The sequence below is a fragment of the Meleagris gallopavo genome, chromosome 1, assembly GCF_905368555.1.
Source record: "Meleagris gallopavo chromosome 1, MGAL_WU_HG_1.1, whole genome shotgun sequence".
NCBI lineage: Eukaryota > Metazoa > Chordata > Aves > Galliformes > Phasianidae > Meleagris > Meleagris gallopavo.
In genome coordinates, this window is record NC_139404.1 from 187,930,637 (window position 1) to 187,955,700 (window position 25,064).

The window sequence follows — 25,064 nt, forward strand, 5'->3', positions numbered from 1 at the left end:
CAAATTCACATTTGAAATTTTCCCCCCTAATCTTTCATGTTACAGATCTGGCGTGGTTTGGCTAGTTTGACAACTCCTGCTTGGATTTAATGGCATAGAGCTCTTATGAAAAACTGTAACAAAAAGAATTAAAGGCTCCAGACCAGTTCTTGCAGAAGGATTTAAGCTTGTAAGTACATTACAGAGATCTGCTAGAAGATGGCTGCACGAACAGGAACAGAAATCAGTGGAGTGGTACAGTAGAGGCACCTGCTAAGAACCGAGCAGAAAGCTGACGTTTTATGCCTTAAAGTGACGGAGTTTGACATTCAGTGCTTTTTCTTTGGACAGTAAATCCATACTGTGCTTTTTGTAAGCATCAAACTGCAGTGAGAGCTCGCTGTATGCCTGCTGGCTGCTTTTCAGCTCTTGCTGGAGCTCTTGGAGCTTCAGATCATAGTTTGCTGCCACTTCTTTAACAATGTTCCTCTCTGCTCTCCATTTGGCTCTTTCTGCCATCTCCAGCTTCCTTCCCAGTTGTAGAATTTCCTGTTGCTTTTCTTGTAGAGCTTTGCCCCTTTCTCTGGCCAGGCTCAGCAGCTGCTCTTTCTCCTCATTTGCCCTCTCCAGCTTGGCCTGCAGCTCGGCATCGTGAGCCTTCTGCTGGCTTTCTCCATGCTCTAGCTGTTCCACCATTTGTTGGTGCTCCTCCTGTAGGCGCTGCAGCTGTTGTCTTAGCGAGTCAACCTGCAAGATACAGGCATGTGCTTGCTGGCTCTGAGCTTCCAGGAGCTCCTTTTCTAGCTGCTGTGCCCTCGATCTCTCACAAGCACATTTCTCATGTAGAGCACCCAGCTGCTGTGAGAGCTCTCTGGCCTGGGCAGCAAGCTGGAGCATTTCAGCCTCCTTGTCCTTCACTGCTTGGCTGAGGAGGGTTTCGTTCTCCTTCTGCATGTGCTGGTTTTCCTCCTTCAGCTGTGTGTTCTGTTTCTTGTGCTCGTCCTTGGAGTAGATCATTTTTTCATGGTTGTTGGCCAAATTCTCCAAGTACTGAATCCGCTGGCTTTGGGTTTTTAGTTTCACAGCATCCTCTAGCCTCAGTTTCTCCAGTTCCACATTAACCTGCTCCAGGCTCTTGTAGCGTTTGCGTGCATCATCTGTTTTTTTCTTCAGGATACAGATAAGGCGATGCTGCTCTTCCAGGCGTGCCCGTAGCAGAGCCTTCTCTCTCTTCTCCTCAGGGCTCCCACAGGGTGTCTGCATGCCTTTTATCAGATCTTCTGTATCTTTGCCCATCTCTGCATCACTTCTGTGGTTGGCCATCACTGCCTCTCCATCCTCTTGGGCCATGGAGACACTGTCACACACAAAGATGAAACAACATTTCGTAGAGACCACTTCTCTTAGTGACATTCAGCAGGTTTGAAGCATTCCCAGAACTGCACTAAGCTGGTGGACACAGAATCCTAAAACCAAGAACAGCCCTGCAGCCCTCTCTGCCTCTGCAGACCCCAGTTCAAAGACAAGCAGACTGAAGAGGAGGATACCAGACTCCATGATGCAAAAGCAAAGAACCGTAGGCTTGGTATTTACACAAGCCTATTCATTTGCCAATTACTAGCTTTGGTAATTATTCCTTCTCAAAGCACTGCTTGTTAAAGTTACAAGAAGTACTGTTACATTTAGGTAAAAAAAACAGTAAATGATAAAGCTGTAAATAATTCCTTATCAATCCTTTTCCTCTGCCTTTTTTTTTTTCCTCCTGCAGATCTGGAATTATAAATCTAACTAGAGCAGTTCAATCCTCAAATTGATTTTTATGGTTTTGATAGTATATTATTCATTAAAAAATAATAATAGCCTTACACTGTGCTTAGAGATTTATGAGTCTGAAAAAAAAAAAAAACACATCTACTCAGTGGCAATAATTAGTGAATGCACAATAATAAAGACAGCGCCTGGAGAGAAGGTTCCTTATTTGAGTGTTGGTGCTGATTTGCTGAGACTGTTTTCTCATCTGAAGGTATTTATGTTACAGCAGCACCACCACCATTATTAGTGCCTAATCATATGGAGTGCTACCCAGATGTACAAAAAGTTTTTTTAAAACTGAAGTACAACTTGCAGATGCAGACCTCCAACCACACAGCATGTAAAATAGCCTGCTGATAATCAGGCTCTGAGACCTCCTGCGCCTTGGCTGGAGGTAAAGCTTAGGCATAGGGAAAACTCCTTAGAGAGAGAAGTAAAGAAAGGATGAAGAACATCTAGCAAAAAATGAACCCAAGCCTGCCAAGTCTGGACAGGTGCCAAGCTGTGACAGCAGGGATGCTGCTTCTGGGTACTCACCTTCCACTGCTGCTGCTTTGGTTCCTGCCAAAACATTCAGCCGTAACAGGGAAAGACCAAAAGGCTGAGGCTATCCAGTGGAAAAAAAAAACAGAGAGAGGGGCTTAGGAGGACAAATCTTTTCTGTTGCCAGGTGTTCTCCTTCCTTCGCCTGTTTGTTGACACTCCTAGCATGGGGCTTGTGTCCATGGCAATGCAGGTCTGAATGGGTCACTCCAGAATCCTGCCTTCCAGGAGTCGTGGAAGAAGCTGGGATTAGTTCTTAGCAAACAAATGCTGCTAGCGCTCCAAGGGCATTAAAAAAACACTCCTGTTTTTGTGGAATCCATATATATATGGACAGAACTTTTATTTTTATAGCAATTAAGTTTTTAACTACTGAAATGTTGTACAGTATAGAACACAGGAGATTACACAGCACTTGCCTGCAAATCTAAAGCCTCAAGACCCCATCTATAAGCTGAGCTCCCCAAGCTATTTTGGCACAGCAATGCGTTTAGGATTCACAGGAAACAAAACAACAAAAAATTCTGTACTTGTTAAGTTGTTGGTCATATTTTCAGCAACTTTTTAAGGTGAAAATGAAATTCTGTGGTCAGTGATTACAAATAAAGAGGTTTCTCCCAGACATAAATGATTGTTCTTGTATGAGCCTGTATGCATAATATGCTTCAGCATATCTGTACTTCAGTGGTACAGCAGTTACCTTGCTTTTGTGTTCTTAGTTAGCCTCCCCTGAATGAGTGGTGATCTGGAAAAGCAAAGTGCAATCTGCACCAGCTATTTACCTCATCCAAAGCAGCTGAGGCAGTAAGGGATGGAGACTTATTGCTCTTTTTGCAATCTCCAGGCTGCCCAGCTGATGAAAGAAGTTCCCCAAAAGGTTGAAAAGCAACTTTTTTTTTTTTTTTTTTTTTCTCATGTGCTGCAGAGCTCTCTAAACCAGGACCAGCCATAATCCCAGCGTTCTCCCAATGGTGGCGCTGAAGAACAGAGAAGTGAGTTTGGCAGAACAAGCTAACAAATGCAGGAACAGATAACGAGAACACTTTACAAAATAAATACCCAATACTTCAATCATCATTAAAACTGGCAAGCATAGATCCTTTAGAGTAGCATTTAAATGAAAAAGTTTGACTCCAATGCCTTCAGCATTTAAAAGTAATGTTGATTTATTAGCAAGGTGATGAACAAATGTATAAGCAAACTTTATAAACTTAATTTTTCCTAGTAAACTGGAATTAACAGTCCTCTGCACCTTGCAGAATAAGATATCAACAGTTCCACTTCATGTAATGCTTCTTCCATTATAGAAGCAACTTCTATACCATATAAAAGTACAACCACAGATAAAGGGACTTATTTAAAAACACATTCTGCACAGTCCTTGCTGCAGAGATCCAATGTAGCATAATGAGGATTCATCTGTAGAGGGATGCAGAGAAGCATGAACAAAATGCCAGCTGTTGCTAATAAGTCATTAAAACAGTTCGCAAACAATCCAGGAAATGCAAAGTTTACTCACTTTTCCTTTTTTTTTTCTTTTGACTGGCAGTTTAGATGTAAGGAATAAGCAACACTTAAATTAGGCAACACAAGCATTCAGGTATCACAGATTCCTCTACCACTCAATTGCTAAGTGCATTCTTACTCGAGTATACTTTCAGTGAATAAGAACTAGCCCCTTAAATTTGCATAGATCTGCAGGCAGAAGTTTAGCTTGAAATATGAAGTGACACTTGATAGCACAGAAACAGAACAGCCACAGAACACAGACTGTAAAAGGAGCTATTGTGCTCCTCTTCCAACCACCCACCTTTTGATTCCATTCCCAAGAATTCTTTTTGCTGCTAGCAATCAGAAAGCCCTTATTTTGTCAGTTTTGCAACCATTAGCATCCTGAGAGGTAGTGTATCTTCCACCCATGTGTTGGGCGACTTTATCATCTTCTCCCACAAGGCAGATTCATCTGAAGTAGAATCCATCCAGTCCACTGTAGTTCCATAACTTTTGCCTAGAAAAATGCCAGAAACATTAATCAATTAATATATGCAAAGTTGAGAGCTGACAATCAAATTTGCCTGTCTTCTCAAACAGTTTCACCTCCTCAGGTAGTGCTTTCAAGATCTAACTATTATTTTTATGGTTGAACAATTCCATCAAATGTAATTAGTGACAATTCTGCACACAAACTGCATTATCTTTCTCCACTTGTTAAGACTAAGTTTGATGTTTACTGACCTCACTTGTATTTTAAGTTATTCTGCTGAACCATCTGAGAATTCATTTTTTCTTGCTTTTGCTTTGAAAGACTGTAAATGCATTGCCCCTCCTTGGATAGAAAGGGACATTTATATATATATATATATTTAAACTGGGAAAAACATGCATTCTATCTGCATATCTCACACTGCCTTTCTGCAAATAAACATATTTGCTTTTATAAGTTTCCATATCCAAAATCTTCAAATCTTATTAAACATTCCCAATCTGTCCTTTTATCTCCACCCAGTACTGATTCTATACCACCTATCTAGTTTCTGCATGCATAAGTTTGTGATATGTTATCAAGATTCTGGGTGCAGAAATAGCATATTCTTGTATTTCATACCAGGTACGATGTAAGGACAAAGGTTTATTTCTACTACATTTGTTCTAACTTGTAAATGGAAGTAGTATTAAGGCTGACTGATAAGGCAGGATCCGTGACAGATAACTCACTAAATGAAACTCTTAAGTAAATAAATGGCTGTTATTTTTATTTTTTTTAAAGAAATGGAAAGGATGGAAAGACAATTTTGTAAATTAAGGATTAATCTCTTCATTTCTAGTACCTGTTCCAAGGCCTATCCTGAGACCTCCCAGAAAATGGTTGACAAGCTTGTTGTGATCCCAGACTGTGAGTTCTATGCAGGCTTCTTTCAAATCTTCTGGTCTAAAACCATCATAGACCATGGTGTGGTTGAATACTGGGTTTGTAGTTTTTGACACTGTTCTTGTTTTCTGGCGACTTTTTCTGCTGGTATCTGGAAGAATTGTACTTCAGAAAGAAAAAAAACACTATCAGTTTGCACTGCAGGTTAACAGTGTAACAGGCATTAAATGTATTCCATAAACAAAAACTACTGATTAACACTCCTTTGCATGTTACAAAGCAACTGAAGATAAAATGGCTCAGCATCTTGGAGAAAACTTCAAAGATCATGTTCTCAGACCCTTCCAAGAAGACTCTTGTACTTCAGAGGACGGAAGGGAAGAGGCACAAGTGAGTCTGTTCGCTGGATTATCACTAATGATGCTGAAGCCTTTTTGCTACTGCCAGAGATTTCCCAACCATCTTGCTATCCTCTTTACATTTTAAATCAGTTTGTGGGAGGAAGAAATACAGCTGTGGCTCTCACTTCTATCTTCTCCCCTGATACAGTAAACTAAAGCATACTCTTGCACAAACCTATTTTGTTAAAATACAACTTGTACCAGACACAAAACTTCACTTAAATCTAAGTAGCCTTTCCACCAACAAGCTAAGCAGTTGAAATGAAAGGGTGGTGGCTACTAAGAAAGTTTTTTCAGTACATCTTACTTGCTAGTAAATACTTAGCATCTTGAAGTTACAAGCCCTGCAGGACAATTTGCATTACAATAAAGAAAAATCAGAAAGTAATTAAGTATTTGTTGTTTTGTGTTTGATTTAAACAGAGAAAATTGAAGGTAAGATTAGAAATAAAAGTGACATTATTGTGCCACCATTTTTGATGACTTCAATCACAGTTCTTACCACTTAATAAAAGAGTTGAGCCTGTTGCCCCTCAGAAGAGGAAGATCACGGCATTCCTTCACCCAAATGTGGACCTCACCAGTGGACAGAATCTTCTTTCCTTTAAAATGACAATAAAAAATCCTGGCTCTGATTAATCTTTGTAGGTACCTAGTGTAGCCTTTACCATTGCTTATACTTTCAAATGAACTTCTCTGTGCTCTTAATATATTTCATTCTTATTGACTGGCTGGCTGGATTGAAGACCTGACCTAGCTTCAATGTCAGGCCAGCCAGTTATAAATTGACAGGCAGGAAGAACCTAAAAAAGATCATACAGCTACTTCCATGAACATAATGCGTTGTAATTGTTTATGTAACAAATCACAGCAACTGTGATGATTTCATAATCTCCAAATCTGTTAGAGAGAAAACAAAACATAAGTATACAGACTGGATTAACTGGACTGTACATCTAATTCTACAACAATCAGGTAATTTTTCTGCTGGAACATAAAAAAAAATAGAAGACCTGAAGTGATCCTCAAACTGAATTCATGGCCAGAGTGACCCATCCTCCAGGAAAAATATATATTTTAAAACAAGACATCTGAAATTTGTTGAAAAATTTTGTACAGCTACTTCCCACCTGTCGCAGTTTGAAGCGTTAATCACACAACACCCTTCCCTCCCCTTGGAAGAAGGAAGGAAATTTAGAGTAAAAAAACCTCATTGAGATTAGAGAAAAGTAATTTATGAAATGGAATGTGAAATAATACACAACAGTTATGAATAATGAATCAAACAAACCAAAAATAAATCATAGGATAGAATTATAGAATCACTTAAGTTGGAAAAGACCATAAAGATCATCGAGTCCAACCACAACCTAACCGTTCTACCCTAACTCTAACAACCCTCTGCTAAATCATGTCCCTGAGCACCACATCCAAATGGTTTTTAAACACATCCAGGCATGGTGATTCAACCATCTCCCTGGGAAGCCTATTCCAGTGCTTCACAACCCTTTCTGTAAAGAAGCTTTTCCTGATATCCAACCTAAACTTACCCCATTGCAACTTGAGGCCATTTCCCCTTGTCCTGTCTCCTGTCACCAGTGAGAAGAGACCAGCCCTACTCTTGCTGTAAGCACCTTTCAGATATTGGAAGAGAGCAATAAGGTCTTCCCTCAGCCTCCTTTTCCTCAGAGTAAACAGTCTAAGTTCCTTCAGTCTCTCCTCATATGGCACATTCTCCAAGCCCTCCACAAGCCTTGTTGCCCCTCTTTGGACCTGCTCCAGCACCTCAATGTCCTTTCTATACTGAGGTGCCCAAAACTGAACACAGTACTTGAGGTGTGACCTCACCAGTGCCAGGAGCAGGATGACTTCCCTAGTCTTGCTCACTACACCTTTCCCGATACAGGAATAAAGGGGAGGAAGGAGAGAGTCAGTGCTAGTCTTTATCAGCAGGCCCTCACAGCTGGCCTCCTGGAAAAGCTGAGAGCTCTTCCCCCTCAATCCCTCACCTAGAATTGGAAGACCATGTCTCCCATAGTCAGAACTCACATGAAATAGCTGAGTTGCTAGAAGCACAACACACAGAAAGTGCACCCAGCACTGTGCTTAAGCATCAGACAGCTTGCCGCATGATGCCATTATATAGAATACTGCTAAAACCAGGACACCACCCAACCATCCCTTGCCCCCAGCTAAAACTCCAAATCACTGGCAAACTCCAAGAAGCAATGCATACCTCCAACAGGTTGTGGAACATACTGGAGAGCTAGTTTCATCTCCCCTCTGTTTTCTAGTTCAAAAGCCATCGCTGAAGTCTGAAATTTAAGAAAACATCTGAAACACTACAGTTCACACACACAAACTTTGCACAGTAACAACCTTGACTTGTACATGATAATTTTTCTTCTGTTTTCTTCTTCAGTCTTCCTCAGTTTAGAACACACCACAGATTTAGGGCAAGCTGAGCTACTTGACAGTGCCTCAGAGACATCAGAGTTCTACCACAAAATGATGGACAAGACCCAGGAGACATCAAAAGCCCTTGAGAGCACTTCTTTTCCATTGTTGTGTACTTAAAAGTGGCACATAAGAAACTTATTCTTTGTGCAACGGAAAGTGCACTTCATAAACTCACTTCTGTAGGAATATTTATCTAGAAATCAGCCTCAGCAGCAGTTATCTTGCAAAAAGGCATAAGTATGTGCCACTTCTTCATACTCACCTCACTTCTTCACATTGAAAAAAAAACACAGAAGACACAGATCAGGCCTAAATAAAGAATGATTTGGTCTTTCACATACACACCAGAAAATGTAAAACAGCTAACCCATCCTTAGTAACATACCCTAGGCTTGAGTGGAAACCAGTTGATCTGCTTGTTGGATTTATCATTCCAGTCCCAAGTTCCTAAATCCAGCTCCACTTCACCAAGGAAGCTATTCCTCCCAAAGGTATCATTGTGCCAGACAGAGATATTAAGGCTTTGGTTCTTTAGGAGATCTTTCTCAATTTTGTACTGCCAAAAGGGAGAAATGAAGGGGAAAACGAAAATGACAGAGTTAGAGAAAATGTGTCTGAGTTTATAACATACATAACTGCTCACTTCATTTCAAGACAAAACTCTTCATATTTTAATATTTCAAACCTTAAGTTCCTAAGTAGCTTGAGTTTGTTTGCAAGTATTACACAACAGTCAGTGTTCTCAATCCAGAGAATACTATAAACTATCAGTGGATAAACATAGGTACACCTGTGGAGCAATTCATCTTAACACAAATATCTCTTTTGAGAGCATCTGAATCTAAAAGTTAGAATTTCTTATACTTCATGCCTAATCTGTGTTTGTTATATACCCGCAGTATTTCATTGAAGACTGGATTAAAAGTTTTCTTTTTCACTGAGGTCTTCCGTTTGCCCAGCTTGTATTTCTCTGGAAGCAGGTAGGTCTTCACATACCTAAAATGTAAACAGATTGATAATGGGGGAAAGAAAACACCCCTTCCAACTTCCTATTCCAAAATACACGAGTATTTACTTTCAAAGTAAAAGAAATTCACTTAACTAAGTTCCCCTTAATCTTGGAAGTTAAAATTTAAAATAGAATTTCATATCCTTAGAAGTTTGAGTTTCCCACATTAATGTATGTAACAATTTATACAGCAATTCTAGATTCAGTTCAGAGTAGAAAAACATGTAAAGCATGTTATAGTCTCCACTTATTTGGTTGTTTACTCAATCATACAGATTTGTTGGAAAGAAAATACAGTTCTCATCTGCACATTAAAAGTAAAAATTACACAAGGAAGAAAATATTCTCTGTTTTTACTTACGGGTCTCGACCGCTGTCTCTTGACATCTGCAACTGCCAAGTCTTTACACTGGCAAATGAAAATGTGGAGTTCGTTCAGTTGTTCTACGTAATCAATAGCAAACTGAATGTTCCCCTTCACATCAACACTGCCAAAGTCTCCACTGTAGACACTCATTAAGCTTCCACTCACCTGTATCACACACAAGGAAAAAAAAATTTCTGGCTTTGCATTTCTAACAAATGAGAGAGCAGAAGTTACCTTCAGGATTCAGACAATAAAGAAATTAACAATGACCCTTCGGATGTAGTTATGAAATATAGTATACACTATTATACAAGCTCCTTAGCAAGCACATTAGCAAAAGGAAGAATGTTACTTGTGAAGCTTAGAAGGTGTTAGGCCAAGTTTTCTACAACAACAACAGAAAAACTTACTTATTGCATTGAGGTAGAATAAAAAAATGATAGGATGCTATACATCTACAGATTGTGTGAGATCATATCCTTGAGATACGTGTATATCTCTTCAGGTTATCTTTGCAGAAAGCAGAGCCTAAAACTTTAGGACAACTTACCTTCTGAAAATACCAACAAAGAAATCAACAGAGTCTTTATGTGCCTGAATTAGGTGCCAAAAGAAAACATACTTGAAAATTAAGCTGTGGACAGGTAGAAATAGAAAAATGTATGTTGTTGTGTTTTTTTTTTATTTTCTTAAAATTGATTATCTAGTTCACCCCATATAGCAATATTGTCCTTCTTTCACTTATTTTCTCCTCTACCCCATAATCCATTTCTAAGTGTTCGTTCTATATGAATTCTTCCCCAATTTGCTACAACTTTTAGCTGTTAATGTAAAAGCCTCTTTGTGTAGAGTTCATAGAGTACGCTGTAGGATGGGACCAAGCAAGCTCCAGCATACTACTAGAAAACAAAAAATAAAAATAATCTTTATTTATTTTTAAAGGCAATTCCAAGCGAAGGTTCACATAACAGAAAGAGCAGAGAGAGGGAAGGAAGGAGAAAGATGCCAGGGAAAGAAAAAGAAGAGGAAGAGGAAGCCAAAACAATTCTGAAGAGATTAGCAAAAACAAAGTGTCATTAAAACGAGGCTTTTGTGTACATACAGAGGATAAGGAGGCCATGCCAGAAGAACCGCTAAGATTGGTTAGAGAGCTGGGACTCTTCTTGATTCTGCCAAAGGAATAACTGCTTTCTGATGCTGTATCTGTCTCTCTGTCATCACTCTACAAAAACATCACAGAAAGAAGGTCTGTGTAGGTTCTTTGTTGTTACAAGGAATATTAAAAAAAAAAAAAAACCTGATTTTAATAACAGACTGGGACTCAAAGAAAACTAGAATTTAAATTTTCTAACAGAAAGCTGAAACATTTTTAAAGCAATAATGCAACTGTTTTGGTTTTTCTTAAATCTCAAATAGCAATGGAAAGTACAAAGTTAACTTTATTGGGCCAATTAAACTCAACTTCTCTACTTCACTATGCTGTGCATAAACTTATGCAAGTGATAGTGCTCAGGTCTTTCACCAGTCCCTTTCTGTTATACAGAGAACACCATCAATTCTCCCATTCCTTCGAGGCAAAGTTAGTTGCAAGGTAACATGCACAGTAAAACAGCACTGGATAAAGTGATTGGCTTTTGAAAAAAAAATGCTTATTTTGCAAGACAGCAAGCAAGGAACTGCTTCTACATCAAGAAACTGCAGTTTTGGTCATCATCAGGCAGTATGCTTACAACCCCACTCATGACATCTCCATGCCATCACTGGATAGAAGACTTGATGCTTCTTTCCATATAAGCTTTCCTATGCAATTTGCTATAAAAAGTATTATCTCCCTGATGTGTTTCATATGTCAACAATGTGCAAGGCTTCCCCTCTTCATTTATGCAGATGAATCACTGTCATTGATATTCTACTAACAAATGCAAACTAACAACAATTTCTACACACATTATGAATATCTGCAGAGATAAGTTGAGTTTGGCCACAACAATTCCAGGAAACACTACAGGCTTGAGGCAGAGCAGCTGAAGACTCTGTGGAAGAAATGGACCTGAGGGTTTTGGTCAACTCTTGGCTGAACGTGAGCCAGCAGTGTGCCCAGGTAGCCAAGAAGGCCAATGGCATCCTGGCTTGTATCAGAAATAATGCAGCCACCAGGACAAAGGGAGGTGATTGGGGATCGTCCCTCTGTGCTCAGCTCTGGTGGGGCCGGGCTGCATCTTGAGTACTGCATTCAGTTTTGGGCCCATCGCACAAGAAAGAGCTACTCCTGAGGCCATGGAGTATGTCCAGGGAAGGGCAACAGAGCTGGAGCACATGTATTATGAGGAGCAGCTGAATTTGCTTAATTTGGAGAAGAGGAGGCTCAGGGGAGACCTTATAACTCTCTGCAACTCCCTGAAAGGACGCTATGGTGAGGTAGGGATCAGCCTCTTCTCCCCTGTAAGTAGCAACTGGATGAGAGAGAATAGCATCAAGTTGTGCTAGGGGCGGTTCAGGTTTGAGAGTAGGAATTCTCCAAAAGAGTAGTCAGGCACTGGAACGGGCTGCTCAGGGAGCTGGTGGAGTCACCATCTCTGGAGGTGTTCAAGAAATGTTTAGATGTTATCACAGAATCACAGAATGGCCAGGGTTGGCAGGGACCTCAAGGATCATGAATTCTCCAACCCCCTGCCATATGCAGGGCCACCAACCTCCACATTTAATACCAGACCAGGCTGCCCAGGGCCCCATCCAATCAGGCCTTGAACACCTCCAGGGACGGGGCATCCACAACCTCTCTGGGCAGCTGTTCCAGCACCTCACCGCTCTCTCTGTAAAGAATTTCCCCCTGACATCCAACCTAAATCTTCCCTCCCTCAACTTAAAACATTTCCCCTTGTCCTGCTGTTATCTACCCTATCAAAGAGTTGAACTAAGTTGAACTACGTTGTACTAAGGGACATGGGTTAGTGGGGAAATATTGTTGGTAGGTGGATGGTTGAACTAGATGATCTTGGAGGTCTTTTCCTTGGAGATTCTAAAATTCTATGATTCTATTCTGTTATCTACAGAGCTACCTATTTTAGACATTTATGTTTGGAGACTGGTGTTTGGTTTATATACAGTCTCAACACTTTTCTCTGCTCACTGTTTGGGAAGGCGCAGGCCAGGTTCCAATAGCTTATCTTTTTCAAACTTTGGTGTCATTTTAGGAGCTATGAACATGCCCTCAGAGTTTATTCCATGGCCCACGCCATACTCTTACAAATCATACTGAATTAATGACATTAAATAATAATTTAAATGATTTACGAAGACGTTGCTGGAAATACTGAGCTTTCATTTAGAGAGCCTCATACCTGAACCTCCATCCCAAACTACTACCCCTCTGAGAAAGGTCACCAGAAGATGCCATTACATATAGTCTTACACACTCACTCAAACATTTTAGGCTCTGAACAAAACAAATATATTAATGTATGCATGTTCTGAAGATAAAAGACCTGTTATTTTAAGATTAGAAATTGCCTTTGGGAATAACAGCTAACATTCACTATGCTTCAATCTCTTTGATAAAACATACTCTTTATGTATAGCTGTACAGTAGGAATAGAAGTGTCTGAAAGGTTAATAAGCTACAGGTTGCTTGTGATCATCCTGATTGTTATACTGAAACAGTTACATGCTACAAGCAAGTAGTAAGCTGGCTTGGCAGAACCTGGGAAATACTATTTGGCAAATGCATAATGCCACAGCAATCAAAATTTTTAATTACAGTTCTTCAAGAGATGTAACATACCTCTTCCTGTAGGAATGATGGTACTGACTTGCTCAGTCCTTTGACTTTTTCAGGATTGGAAAATGGCTTATCAGGCTGTGAAGGCACTGTGGAGACTAAAGAGCAGCAATTCAAGTTTCAAAAAAAGCTTGGACATCAAAAGAGTGAGATTCCATAGCAGGGCATGGTTAAAAACAACCAACCTCAGACAAAATACATGCACATGCACGGAAAACCTTACATCTAAGTTGTAAACTTTCTTGTAGAACTCAGAGATGCTACCATTAGGAAGGATCTAGATTGACATCTCCTGTAACTCTGGCCACAAAACTTTGTCTGTCAGAAGACAAAATGTTTGCGTTGCTTGACAGTGGATCACTGAGTGCTGAAAGTCCACTCTGATCAAATATGATCAATTTACTTTCCAGCTTTTCTTTCTAGAATAAGGATAAGTGTACTCATGCACCAACCTTGCCATTGTTGCCGTAAGAGTAATCAGAATGTCTTGGTAAGAAATTGGTCTACATGCCAAACTATGTTTTTTTTTTTTTATTTCTCAGTCCAATTACTGGCAAAATATGTTTGGGTGAATCAAGAAATGTTTACATTTGAACAAGGTCTCAAGTGTGAAGTATTCCTAGTTAATTTTAAAAGCATATCTCAATGATGCAGTTTCTTACAGCCAATCTATTTAACTTTCATAGAATCCTAGAACATCCTGAGTTGGAAGGGACCCACATGGATCACTAAGCCCAACTCCTGGCTCCACACAGGACCACCAAAAATTCAAACCCTGTGTCTGAAAGCACTGCCCAAATGCTTCTTGAACTCTGGTAGCCTTGGTACCGTTACCACTCCCCTGAGGAGCCAGTTCCAGTGCTCAAACTTTGCTACACCTTTACTGAAATTCAATTCTGTGCTCTTCATTTATTTCTTTACACAAACTAGACTTTCAAAGATCTAATTTACTGTAAGTTCACAACTCTTAGAATTTTTCATGCTCTAAACACACTCGTATTTAATGATACACTGAAGCTCTACATACTACAGGTCTTTACGCTAGATACACATGGTGAAATATACTAATACTGAATATCCCATGACAGAGAATTTTTGGCAATGGACAGCCACAGCTGCAGAACCATGTATGTACCTGTTGTACACATTTTAACACCACGCACATGCTGGGATTGTTTCTATAAGAGTTAAGCTTTTTCCAAAGCATTTGATGACGAAGCTCAAACAGTGGTTAAGATATCAATTATTGTCAGTATGCAGTTAGATGCAGTTACTTTATTCAGCAATATTCTAGTCTAGATGTGCAACTTGTTAGTTGTTAAATAATAATAATAATAAAAAAGATCTTTAATGTGTTAGTTTAAATATCAGTGGAGAAGCTTCCCCATTGTCAGTTTGAAGAATCCTATTACTCACTTTCTGCTGTATTTTCATTCCTCACTTGATGCTGATCAGATTTCAGACCTGCTCAGTGCAGTATTGACAACAGTCAATAGTGGCACAAACAGCTTTACAGTTTTATAAATAACATCAACATATTTTATGTGTGACAAGCCTTCACTTTCCTAGATCCTCATGAATGTTTATGTTTTGCATCATTCTTTATAGGAGCTAAATCACTAAGGAGGGAACATGAATGTGTAAGCTTAGCTAAAAAAAATATTATTTTCAAGAGAATTTGCTTTACTGTATCTGTACAGTTATTAGTTTGGCTGGGTTAATCATTTTTTCAAAACTTCACTCACTGTATTTAACAACACATTTAACTAAAAAAAGCCACCCTTTTCAGATCAGCGCCTACATATTGAATATATAATGTGCTTTCAGTAAGGCTTTCCATCTGAAGGCAACATTATGTACTTAAGTACAGAGTTTTTAAGACTCATTAACATATTGGACATTGCATGTATTCTATTCTGTTATAGACCACTAACATTCAAAATGATTTGAAGTTCAAAAAAATGCAACTTTACACAACTGTTTTTAAAACTGTAGTGCCATAATGCAGTGGGTAAGAAACAATTGTGTTATATTTCAGCATATTCAATGTTATTTAATGGTTCTCCAGCATGTTCATCTTGACATCATCTTGAAGCAGGTTTGCTTTTGTTTTGCTTAGATTTGAAATTTCTAAAGGAACATACAAAAAATTAACACTAAGGCATCTGTAATGCATTAATAGATCAATGTTATCTACAGTAGCCAATCCTGTGTCATATTTTGCTTAAACTAATTCTACTTTGGTGGATTGAGACAGCAAAGAGATCCTTTTCAATTGATGTATTTTGAAGGGCTTTCTTTTTTCTTTTTTTTTTTAAGTCATTTTGCATGCTATAATGTAACAGATGAACAAATCCAATATGGAATTAGACCCAGTTTTTCAGCTAAGCTAGTGTTCAAAGCTCTAAATTATTACAGAAACTGTTTCACAGGCTGAATGACCAAAGGCCAAAATAAGAGGCTGGTAGATGACACAAAGATTGTATATATATCAGATGACGTAACCTAAGTCTAGTACTTAAAGAATAAAATAAGAAAATTCTACAAAAGCATTTAAGTCATGCTGAAGTTAGTCTAATTTCAAATAATACAATTCTTGGCTTCAAAAAACTTTCACTAGCAGAGAATACTGGAAAACAAACTTCCATGCAGACACACAAGATATTTACCATCTTCAGCACTAAGAGCTAATTCTTCCTTTGGAATATTTATTTTTCCTTTATCTGTGCAGGAAAAAAGGTAACACGTGGTTAGAAAGCTTGCTGTTCGTTACAGTGAAATGGATTGTAGTAGAAATGACAGAATTATGGACAAAAATAAAAGAGAAAAAATAGCAGAGCCACAGGAATGGTTAATTCAAGAGATGTTTTCTACTTGGAACGCTTACTTCAATTCTGCATCCAAGAAGCAGTACCATCTTGACACAATTTCTATCAGCGTGCTGTTACAACAATGTTAGTGCATACCTACATCCTGGAACTAGTTAGAAGTGAGCAACAGCATAAATAGATTCAGAAGATTAATTTGCCAACAATAGCCAACATCTTTCAAAATCTACACCTCCACCCTTCAGTTCACATCTTCCCCATTAGACATGAAATAAATATAAAAACACCAAGGAGCAGGGTGAATGCAGACACAAATTATAACAGTAATCAATAATAATAGTTTTAGGAGGCTACAGAGAGAGCCTGGGAATGATTCCTAAGTACAATCTTGTCTCATTCCATTCTCTTAAAATGAGCTTGGCTTTATTAACTGCTAGAACAGGGGAACCTACTAAACTAAGACAATTTTTTCATGCTTCCACTGACTACTCGCTTGAGCCAAGCAAGCAGCTAGGACAGAACTGCAGTTGCAGCTCATTACTGATTTGGGTGGTTGTTAATACTTTCACTACTGAAAACTTTCTAACCATCAAAGAAAATGTACATCACTGAATAACACAGTGCATTTTTTGGAAGATGTCTGCTTCATAGACCAGTGTTTCAAGAGAAAAACTAAGAACTGAAAACTAAACCATCTGAGAAAAAAAAATATATCAGTTTTACAATACAAACTTCACACTGCTTACTGACAAACAAAAAAAGATAAAAATACTGCTTGGCAAAGTTGTATGGAAGAACAGCATAAGCATGCTCAAGCATGACTTGGGGAGACACACACAAGCTTTGTGCTCACTTGAGGTAGCTGATGGAATGTCCTCTAGACTTTTGGAAGGCATTTTCCTATCTGCACTCCTTTTCAAAGCCATCAAAACAGGATTTAATTCTTCTTCTGAACCTGTTACGAGACAAAACACATGAAAACTGCACACACAGACATGCCTTTTTAAACAAGTCACTTAAAAAAAAAAAAAAAGCCAACCACCAATTTCTTCTGGGAATCTGTTTTGACCTTCAGCAAAGGCATTGAGCATGCACTGGAAGTACTAAATAAATCCAAACATGGCATGTCCTAGAACTTTCAAGATTTCTCAGACTCTATAAGTAAGCAGAGCATTTCCAGTCTCTCAGGAGCAGAATAAAAAGATTAAACTATCACACTAGAGCTGCCAACTTAAAGTAATGAAAGTTCTGGTACATAGCTTGCTTCATTTATACACTTGTTTCCTTGTGTAACAGGCATCAATGCAAATGCTAAGTTAAACAGCATAAAGTATTGGTATCGTCTTAATATCCAGCCACTCCATAAGTTTTTACCTTCAAAGACTAGCTGGCCAAACTAAAGAATGATCTCAGTCAAGCACTGATTTTATTTCCTCTTTTAATCCAGGGTATTTAGAAGAAATACCAGAATCTGAGTGTTATTAATTTGAAAGAAATGTCACAGGGGAGGAGCGAAAGGGTAAGACATGAAGACTGATGTGACTGACTCATGCTACTGAATTCCTCTGAGCGAAAAGGCTTACCCAAACATACTACATGTTTGTCAAGCGATCTCCAATTAAAGGACTTAATTAGTTCTTCTCATCCTTCCAAAGCAAATATCCTAAGCATTCAATTAAGAAATAGATATCACATGGACTTTTAGATAATATACTTCAAGTTGACTACCAGAAAAACTGTAGCCATGCTTAACAACCCAGCACCATGAATTTGAGAAAAGAAATGGCTCACGAGTTGAACTTCCAGTTCCAGAATAATAATCAGAGTTTTCATCTGAAAGCCGGGATCCAAAATTCAAACTGTCACCATCTTCTTCATCATTATCTTCACGCTGAAAGGCCAGGCTGGACTGAACTCCTTCCAGCTGAGGAGAACTGCTCTCATCTTTAAGAGGTGTGCTTGTTCTTCTCAATTTCAACAGTTCTTTTAATTGTGAATTATCTTCAGAGGCATCCGAGGATGTGCTCTCACCTTTCCTTCCTATTTCATTTATCTTGAATGGCTTGATCACTGTATTGGTCTCTCCTTGCAAGGAAGGAAGATCTATTGCAGATGTGTTCCTCTGTTCTTTTTTAATAATAGCCTCATTTATTTTAAGGAGCTCAGACACTTCAGAAGTTGCGAGATCATCTACAGAAGCTTTACATTTTGTTCTGGAACTCCACTCTTGATAGCTGTCTTCACCTGTTTATGACAGCTACATAAAGCATTATCATAAGGCTGTGACACTGTCATGACTAGAGTCTCTGTCTGTGATGGAAACACCTATTTCCAAACTTTTCTTGTTTATCTAATGCTTTGGATATTGGAGATGAAGCTTCAGACACTTCTTGAAGAAGTTTTTCCAATGAGCTACTGAATTCTTTGAATTTTTCACTGTTTGAAACAGTAGTTTTTTCTATCGTTTCTTGTATTTCTTGAGGGTGGTCTCCTTCTTGATGTGGCATACACATACTTTGACTAGTTCGTATTTTACCTTGCATTTTTTTATCCATATTTTCCAGTGTAGAAGCTGGTGTTTCACAGACATCTTTCAGTACCTTCTGGAAATTAACATCCAATGCTTTATTTTCAGCCTCAGACAGTGCAGGTGTTTCCTGCAGTAACTCACCATTATGATGACAGAACATGTTTCCCACTTGCATATCAGCTGTCCTCTGCACTATGCCATCCATATGCCTTGGTTTAGGAGGTGGTGTTTCAGAAGCCTCCTTTAGCAGCTTTTCTAGAGCTGAACTTAAGTCACTGTCCCCACAGGGGGCAACAGACTTTTCAATGGTCTCAATGATCTCTCGCAGTGTTTCTCCATCATGCTGACAGGCAGTGTTTTTAATTTCCGTCTCAGCAATCCTCTGTACTGTCATGTCCACACGTCTTGGTTTAGGAGGTGGTGTTTCAGAAGCCTCCTTCAGCAGCTTCTCTAGAGAAGAACTCAAGCTACTCTGCTTGGAAGGAACAACAGACTTCTGTACAGTCTCACTGATTTCTTGCAGTGACTCTTCCTCTTGCTGATGCTTTGTGTTTTCAGCTCGCACTTCAGCAGTCCTCAGTACTGTACGCCTTGGTTTAGGAGGTGGTGTTTCAGAAGCCTCCTTTAGCAGCTTTTCTAGAGCTGAACTTAAGCCACTGACCTTGGTAGGGGCATCAGATTTCTCTATGGTCTCAATGATTTCTTGAAATGATTCTCCATCATGCTGACAAGCAGTGTTTTTAACTTCCATCTCAGCAGTCCTCTGTACTGTCATGTCCACACGTCTTGGTTTAGGAGGCGGTGTTTCAGAAGCCTCCTTCAGCAGTTTCTCTAGAGAAGAACTCAAGCTACTGACCTTAGAGGGAGCAACAGACTTCTGTACAGTCTCACTGATTTCCTGCAGTGACTCTTCATCTTGTTCGTAGTTGGTATTTTTAGCTTGCATTTCAGCAGTCCTCTGTCCTGCACTGTCTGCGTGTCTTGGGTTAGGAGATGGAGTTTCAGAAACCTCCCTTACCAGGTTTTCTAGGCTCAAGCCATTGGCCTTGGAGGGGGCAAGAGACTTTTCTATTGTCTCAATGACATCTCCAGACAGACCAGTATCTTGTTGGCATGTTAAATCTACATTACAATTAGTTTGTGCTGTATTATTCACAGTATCAATCGTTTTCATCCCTACACCTACTTCAGAATGTTGATATGCAATGATTTCTCTGGGAAGGTTTTGCTCAGAGTACCTCTGAGAACCTCTGAGAGGATGTTCTTTTGATGAAACAATATTTTTCTCTGTGTGTTCTTTAACTTCTTGCCTTTGAAGACTTGTTTTTTCATAGGTTGAGAAATGATTGGCTTTTTGACTAGTTGGACAGTGTCTTTATCTTCTGTGGGTGTCACATTCAAACCTCTAAAAGTAAGAAATCCCACAGGCGGTTTGCATACCACAGAATCTAATTTCCCTGTTTTTTCTTCCTCAGATGCTTGTGTTTGATGTTGGCTTAACTCTTGTTTGCTCACATTATCTCTGCCCTTACCTTCCTCTGCATTTCTGCCATTGGTTATAAAAGTATTATTATGAATAGCATTATTTGGAGAAGAAACATCTTCCCTATCAATGCTATTTTGTAACTTAACTCTAGTATCCCAAAAGTTTCTCAGACTCTGAAACTGTGAAGCACTTGAAATTTGATTCTTGGACATCTCATTATTCTTTTCTTTAAAAGACAAAGCCTGAAAACTGGACTTCTGCTGGGAAAAAGCAGCAACTTTTCCTTTAAATGTTTCTTTCCCATCCTTATCTTTGATTTCTGGGGAAGCTGAAGTGACACCAACTCCTGACTGCAAGACACTATCTTTTGTCAATTTTGTATATTCATTAAGTTTACCCTCATATGGAAGTGGTCTTTCTGTTTTTTTAACAGCATGGCCTGGTCCAAACTCAAAAGCATTTTGATGTTCGTTTTTTGAAGCCTGGATTGCACATCTTAATTCAGTACTCTCGCTCTGACCATCTAATCCATAAGGTAAGTAAAGTGCAGTTGGTTTTATTTGTCGTTTTCTTTGAGACCTTCCAATGCATCACCACCTGATGTATTAATATGGATACCAACTTCTTTCTCTCCATGACTGGGGATAGTTTCATGCCTTTCCCAGAATGCTCTAATCTCCCTAATTCTTCTTTTTGCTCTTACTGCCTTTTCCAGTACACATTTCTGAGCTGGTAACATGAGTTCATGATGTTTCAAGACATTCATTTTATTTTGTTGCTTGATTTCTTCATCAGATTCTTTTGCTTCAATTCCTGTATAGTCAAGCTCACTTAGGGATTTCTCATTTTGATCCTCATTCTCTTTACCCTGCTTAGGTTTCCTCCTCTCTTTTATCAGTTGTATATCTTCTGAAATAAATGTGGTGGGTGAAATAGCATTCAGTTGTTTATTCTTTCCACATGGTAACTCTTCTCTAACCTGCATTTTTTTATCCAGACTAGTTCCACTGTGCTCTGTGGGAAGAACTGTTCTGGTCGTAAAGTTCACTTCTTTGAGTTCCCCACTTTGGGATCCGGCTGATTCAGTCTTCCTATCTTCAGTACCAGAACTTCTTTCAAACCAATCTAAGACTTCTGATACAGATTCGTCAGCCACTTCCACAATTTCATCACCATGCTTGTCAGGCTTGAAAACGGTTTTAGCACCTCGTTCCTCAACAAGATCAGGCTTACCTTGTTGAAGACCTGCAGAATTTATATCTGACAGTTCTTGTATTTTTGTCTCAGCAGAAAGCAGATGTTCATCTACAACATAAACAAGCTTATCAGAGTTAGGATTTAGACAAGACTTCAAAAATTTTTTAATCTTCAAAACTTCATTTTTTTGTTTTGTTTGTTGGGCAGGGGTGTTTTGGTGTCTGTTTCATTTTGCTAGGTTTTATGATTTTTTTGCTTCTTTATTTAAACTTTTAGCAGATGAAAGAGCTCTCTCCATGTGTTTTTGAAAGAATCATACCACGTGCAACAGAGCAATAAAAAATTCCTAACGGAAAAGGATTTTTCTTGATGGAAGACTAGTCATATTATTTTGGGGATGGTAGCAGGTAAGATTGGTTATCTATATTCCAAAGGAAATGGCTCTAATGAAGGGGGAGGCTTTAGTGGAGAGGGAGGAGTGGCATATTTGTGTTCAGTCATTTGAATAATCCTCAAGCTACAATTCGTTTACTACCAAGGACAGTCAACAGCAGGACAGCAGGAATTCTTCAGTTCCCACCCAGACACATCTACCAAATTTTAATAGAGGAAGTTTATCCAAGCACCATTATGTCACCTTCATGATCCACAATAAAGATGCCTGACCATCCAGGCTCTGGATGGCAGCTGACAGCAATCTATTAAGAATGCCAACAGAAGATAATCTAAAAATTTTTAACACATTAGAGAATTAGAATCCAATGCTCTAGAAATTCTACAAAATACAGCAGTTCCCTATCATTTGTGTTTCTTAGTTGTTAATTTTTAGATACTAGCAATTTGAACTTAAACTTATATGGGTTGTGTGCTATTGCATTCTCTTCCTTATTCCTATCAGTTTCTTACCAGTAAAGTTTTTGAGAGACTTTGATTCATGGCTCAAAAACTTGGAGTTATTTTCACGTGTTTGGTCAACATTCTGTTCATTTTTGTTCTTTGGCAGGATACTGGTGGAGGCCTTCTCTGGAGTTTCAGGTTTCTTAGGAGTAATGGTCTTTGTCTGCAGTGTTTGATTAACAAGGGAGACTGACTCATTAGTGCCATTAGGACTGGATACGGACGTATCTTCTTGTAAACTATCTGTTATTTTCACTTGTAGAGCTGATGAATAGGTTTCCAGAGGCTTTCCAGTGTAAGTTTGTTTATTCTTAAAAGAATCTGATCTATTAGCATCATTTTCACTAGTCTTCACTTCACCGGATTTTAACAAATCAGACTTCCGTGTTTCTCTTCTGTGATGTAGCCATGGGCTTTGTAAAGGTTCTCCTTTTCCTATGCTAGAAGAGAACCTCACTTGTTTTAATTTTTCCAGTGAAATTTGCGTGGAATCTTCTGCTTCTTCCATAAGAGAATTTCTGTCAGCTTCCCCTTCCAAAATAGATATGGTAGGAATACCGTTCTTACTCTGAACATCCAACATGTGATTAGCCCGAACTTCTGAGTCAGTGGAACTGGAACTTGAACTGCGCTTCAGAATGCCCCTGGGCAGTGTACCAACACCATTAACCCCCTGGGTCCGTTTTGCTGGTTTGGGAAAAAAGTCTTCTCCCTGTGGCACAGGATTAGTTACTTTGTGAACTAGTTTTCTAGCTTTGGGGATAGGACGCTTTATAGGTCCTTTCTGTGATTCCTCAGTAGGTTCTTCAGAAGGTTTCTTAGATGCCTCCATTTCATCATTTAGTAAGTTTGCTTTAGGTTGGCTCTCCTCTGAAGGTAACAAAATTTCTGCAAGATGTACACAGAGAAGAAATCATGAATTTACACAAAATTCATCTGCCTAAACAGAGGGGTACGATGCAGTGCAGATCTAGAATGAAGTGATTATATTGATTAAAAAAACTTGCAGCAAAACACAGGAGGAAATTCAATGTAAATGTTGATTTTATTTGTATATAACAGGAAACCTTAACAGGTGAAAATCTTCTAGCTAATTAATACTCTCAGAATGGGAAAAAATGATAATTTCAAAGATAGGGAGCACATCAAATTTTTTGATCAGCATAGTTCATGCAAGGATTAAACTTTACAGGGAAGGGGCAGATTTTGAATATGCAAGCATATTTTCAGGTACAGAAGTTAAACAGCAGTCTACAGAAGAAAGTATTTTCAATTTCACATAGAACAAGTTAAAAAGCAAGAATATCTCTCAGTAAGGATATGAAGATTTTTTAAATTCTGTTTGTGCACGTTTCCTTTTTCTATTAGCAACCTTCATATTAGATACATAAGAGTAATTGACATGTATGAGCCTGTTAATTACAATTTCAGATGCCTGCATTGTGATAAATCATCACTTATCCACTTGCTTGCAGAGAATTCCACAGGAAATGTGAAATTCTAAAATATATTGGACTGAGAAAGCACAAGAGAAAAAGGCAGGTTTTACTCTTCTGTTGAGCTAACTGAAAGGTCATAATGATAGAAATTTCCTGAATATAGGATTGCTGTGTTCTCTACCAGTTACAGGACAAGAACACTTGCAAAAGGAATGTGTGAAACAGTTATTTCCTGAGTATACTCATGTTTTACATGATGTTTGAAATGAACTAGCTGATAAATTAAGTAGAATAATTAAGGTATGAAAACCTGTTTTATCCTCCAATAAGAAGCAATGGAAGTAAAATTAATTTCCATATCCACCACTAAGAAATTCACAGTCATATTAATATTTACCCTTATTTGATAGCTGAGGTAGAATGGCTTGTCTGCTTTCTGGTTCTCCGCTGTTCGAGTTATCACTTGATAATGTGGAATTAAATGGATTTCTCCTTTGCTAAAAAAAAGACATGAACATTATAATTGGAGTTGTTGTATCAGTACAGTCTTGGCAGAATAAATGAAAGTTCAGTGATTTCTTCTGCCTCACTACTCTGTCAGCAGTGTCTAAAAGCACACTTCTTAAATTGGATACGTAACAAGACATCTAATAAATCTGAACCACAAAACCGTAAGAAATGCCAGCAACAGCCTAATCCTGTTCCTTCTGAAGTTACCAAAGCACAGATAAGACACCACTTAAAAGACAGTTGAAAATTCCAAAAATAAATAAGTAAATCTATTTCTGTACTTTAAAGATATTGGAAGAGAGCGAGACTTATTTTCAGTGCCTGACAAAGTTGGAAACAATGTCAAGTACAGGCATACAGTGATTATAGCTGTAGCAGCACTTTAGGATTGAAATTTTAGCAATTTCCATCATCTCCCCCCAAACAAAAAACACTCTTTTTTTTTCCAGCCTATTATTTTTCTTCCTCAAATCTCAAATTATCATTACCATTCAAGCAAAGAAATGCACGAGATGTAAAAGATAACATTTTCTACGTTCAATACCTGTCTTACTTTTATTGTTGATGCTGCTGCCTTCACAGATCTTCTATCTGGTTTGTCTAACACAGTGGTCACTGGGTTAGAACTGCAAAGAAACAACATAACAACTTCAGGAAACAGGCATTACTTTAAACTTTTTCAAAAAGCTGATATTCAGTTGTACATACTGAAATAAAACTTCTTAGCACACAGTTTTGCTATTCAGTATTCTCATCACTCTCAGAAGCAAAACTTCTTTCCATAGCAAGGAGATAGAGTTACTCTTATCTCCTTGCAAAAATTTCTTTCCCTGTTAAAGAATTCAATGCCACTTCTCCTTGGCAGTACAAAAATTACATTTTTGGTACCTTCTAGAATTTTCTGAGCAAGCTTTATGTAAATGTAGCCACTCTCCAAACAACATCAGTATTACCACATC

At 38.6% G+C, this 25,064-nt stretch overlaps 2 protein-coding genes across 2 annotated transcripts in view; both read right to left on the minus strand.

Annotated features, from left to right (window-relative positions):
- Positions 1–146: 146 nt before the first annotated feature.
- CCDC89 (coiled-coil domain containing 89) lies at positions 147–3,338 on the minus strand. The gene is made up of 2 exons (XM_085216450.1): positions 2,329–3,338; positions 147–1,336 (listed from the first exon to the last, which is right to left on the minus strand). Exon 2 carries the CDS (start codon positions 1,327–1,329, stop codon positions 280–282), a length of 1,050 nt encoding a protein of 349 aa, XP_085072576.1. The 5' UTR covers positions 1,330–1,336; positions 2,329–3,338; the 3' UTR covers positions 147–279.
- Positions 3,339–3,482: 144 nt separating this feature from the next.
- The window catches only part of SYTL2 (synaptotagmin like 2), a 51,305-nt gene continuing 29,723 nt past the window's right edge, over positions 3,483–25,064 (minus strand). The window contains 19 exon segments of the mRNA XM_010706182.4: positions 3,483–4,342; positions 5,163–5,368; positions 6,107–6,206; positions 7,841–7,919; positions 8,450–8,620; positions 8,958–9,060; positions 9,436–9,605; positions 10,543–10,662; positions 13,222–13,316; positions 15,888–15,941; positions 16,900–17,001; positions 17,838–18,254; positions 18,257–18,370; positions 18,373–19,914; positions 19,917–20,621; positions 20,624–21,367; positions 22,166–23,044; positions 23,993–24,092; positions 24,659–24,731. Coding sequence (XP_010704484.2) covers positions 4,197–4,342; positions 5,163–5,368; positions 6,107–6,206; positions 7,841–7,919; positions 8,450–8,620; positions 8,958–9,060; positions 9,436–9,605; positions 10,543–10,662; positions 13,222–13,316; positions 15,888–15,941; positions 16,900–17,001; positions 17,838–18,254; positions 18,257–18,370; positions 18,373–19,914; positions 19,917–20,621; positions 20,624–21,367; positions 22,166–23,044; positions 23,993–24,092; positions 24,659–24,731 — 5,920 coding nt within the window. The 3' untranslated portion in view covers positions 3,483–4,196.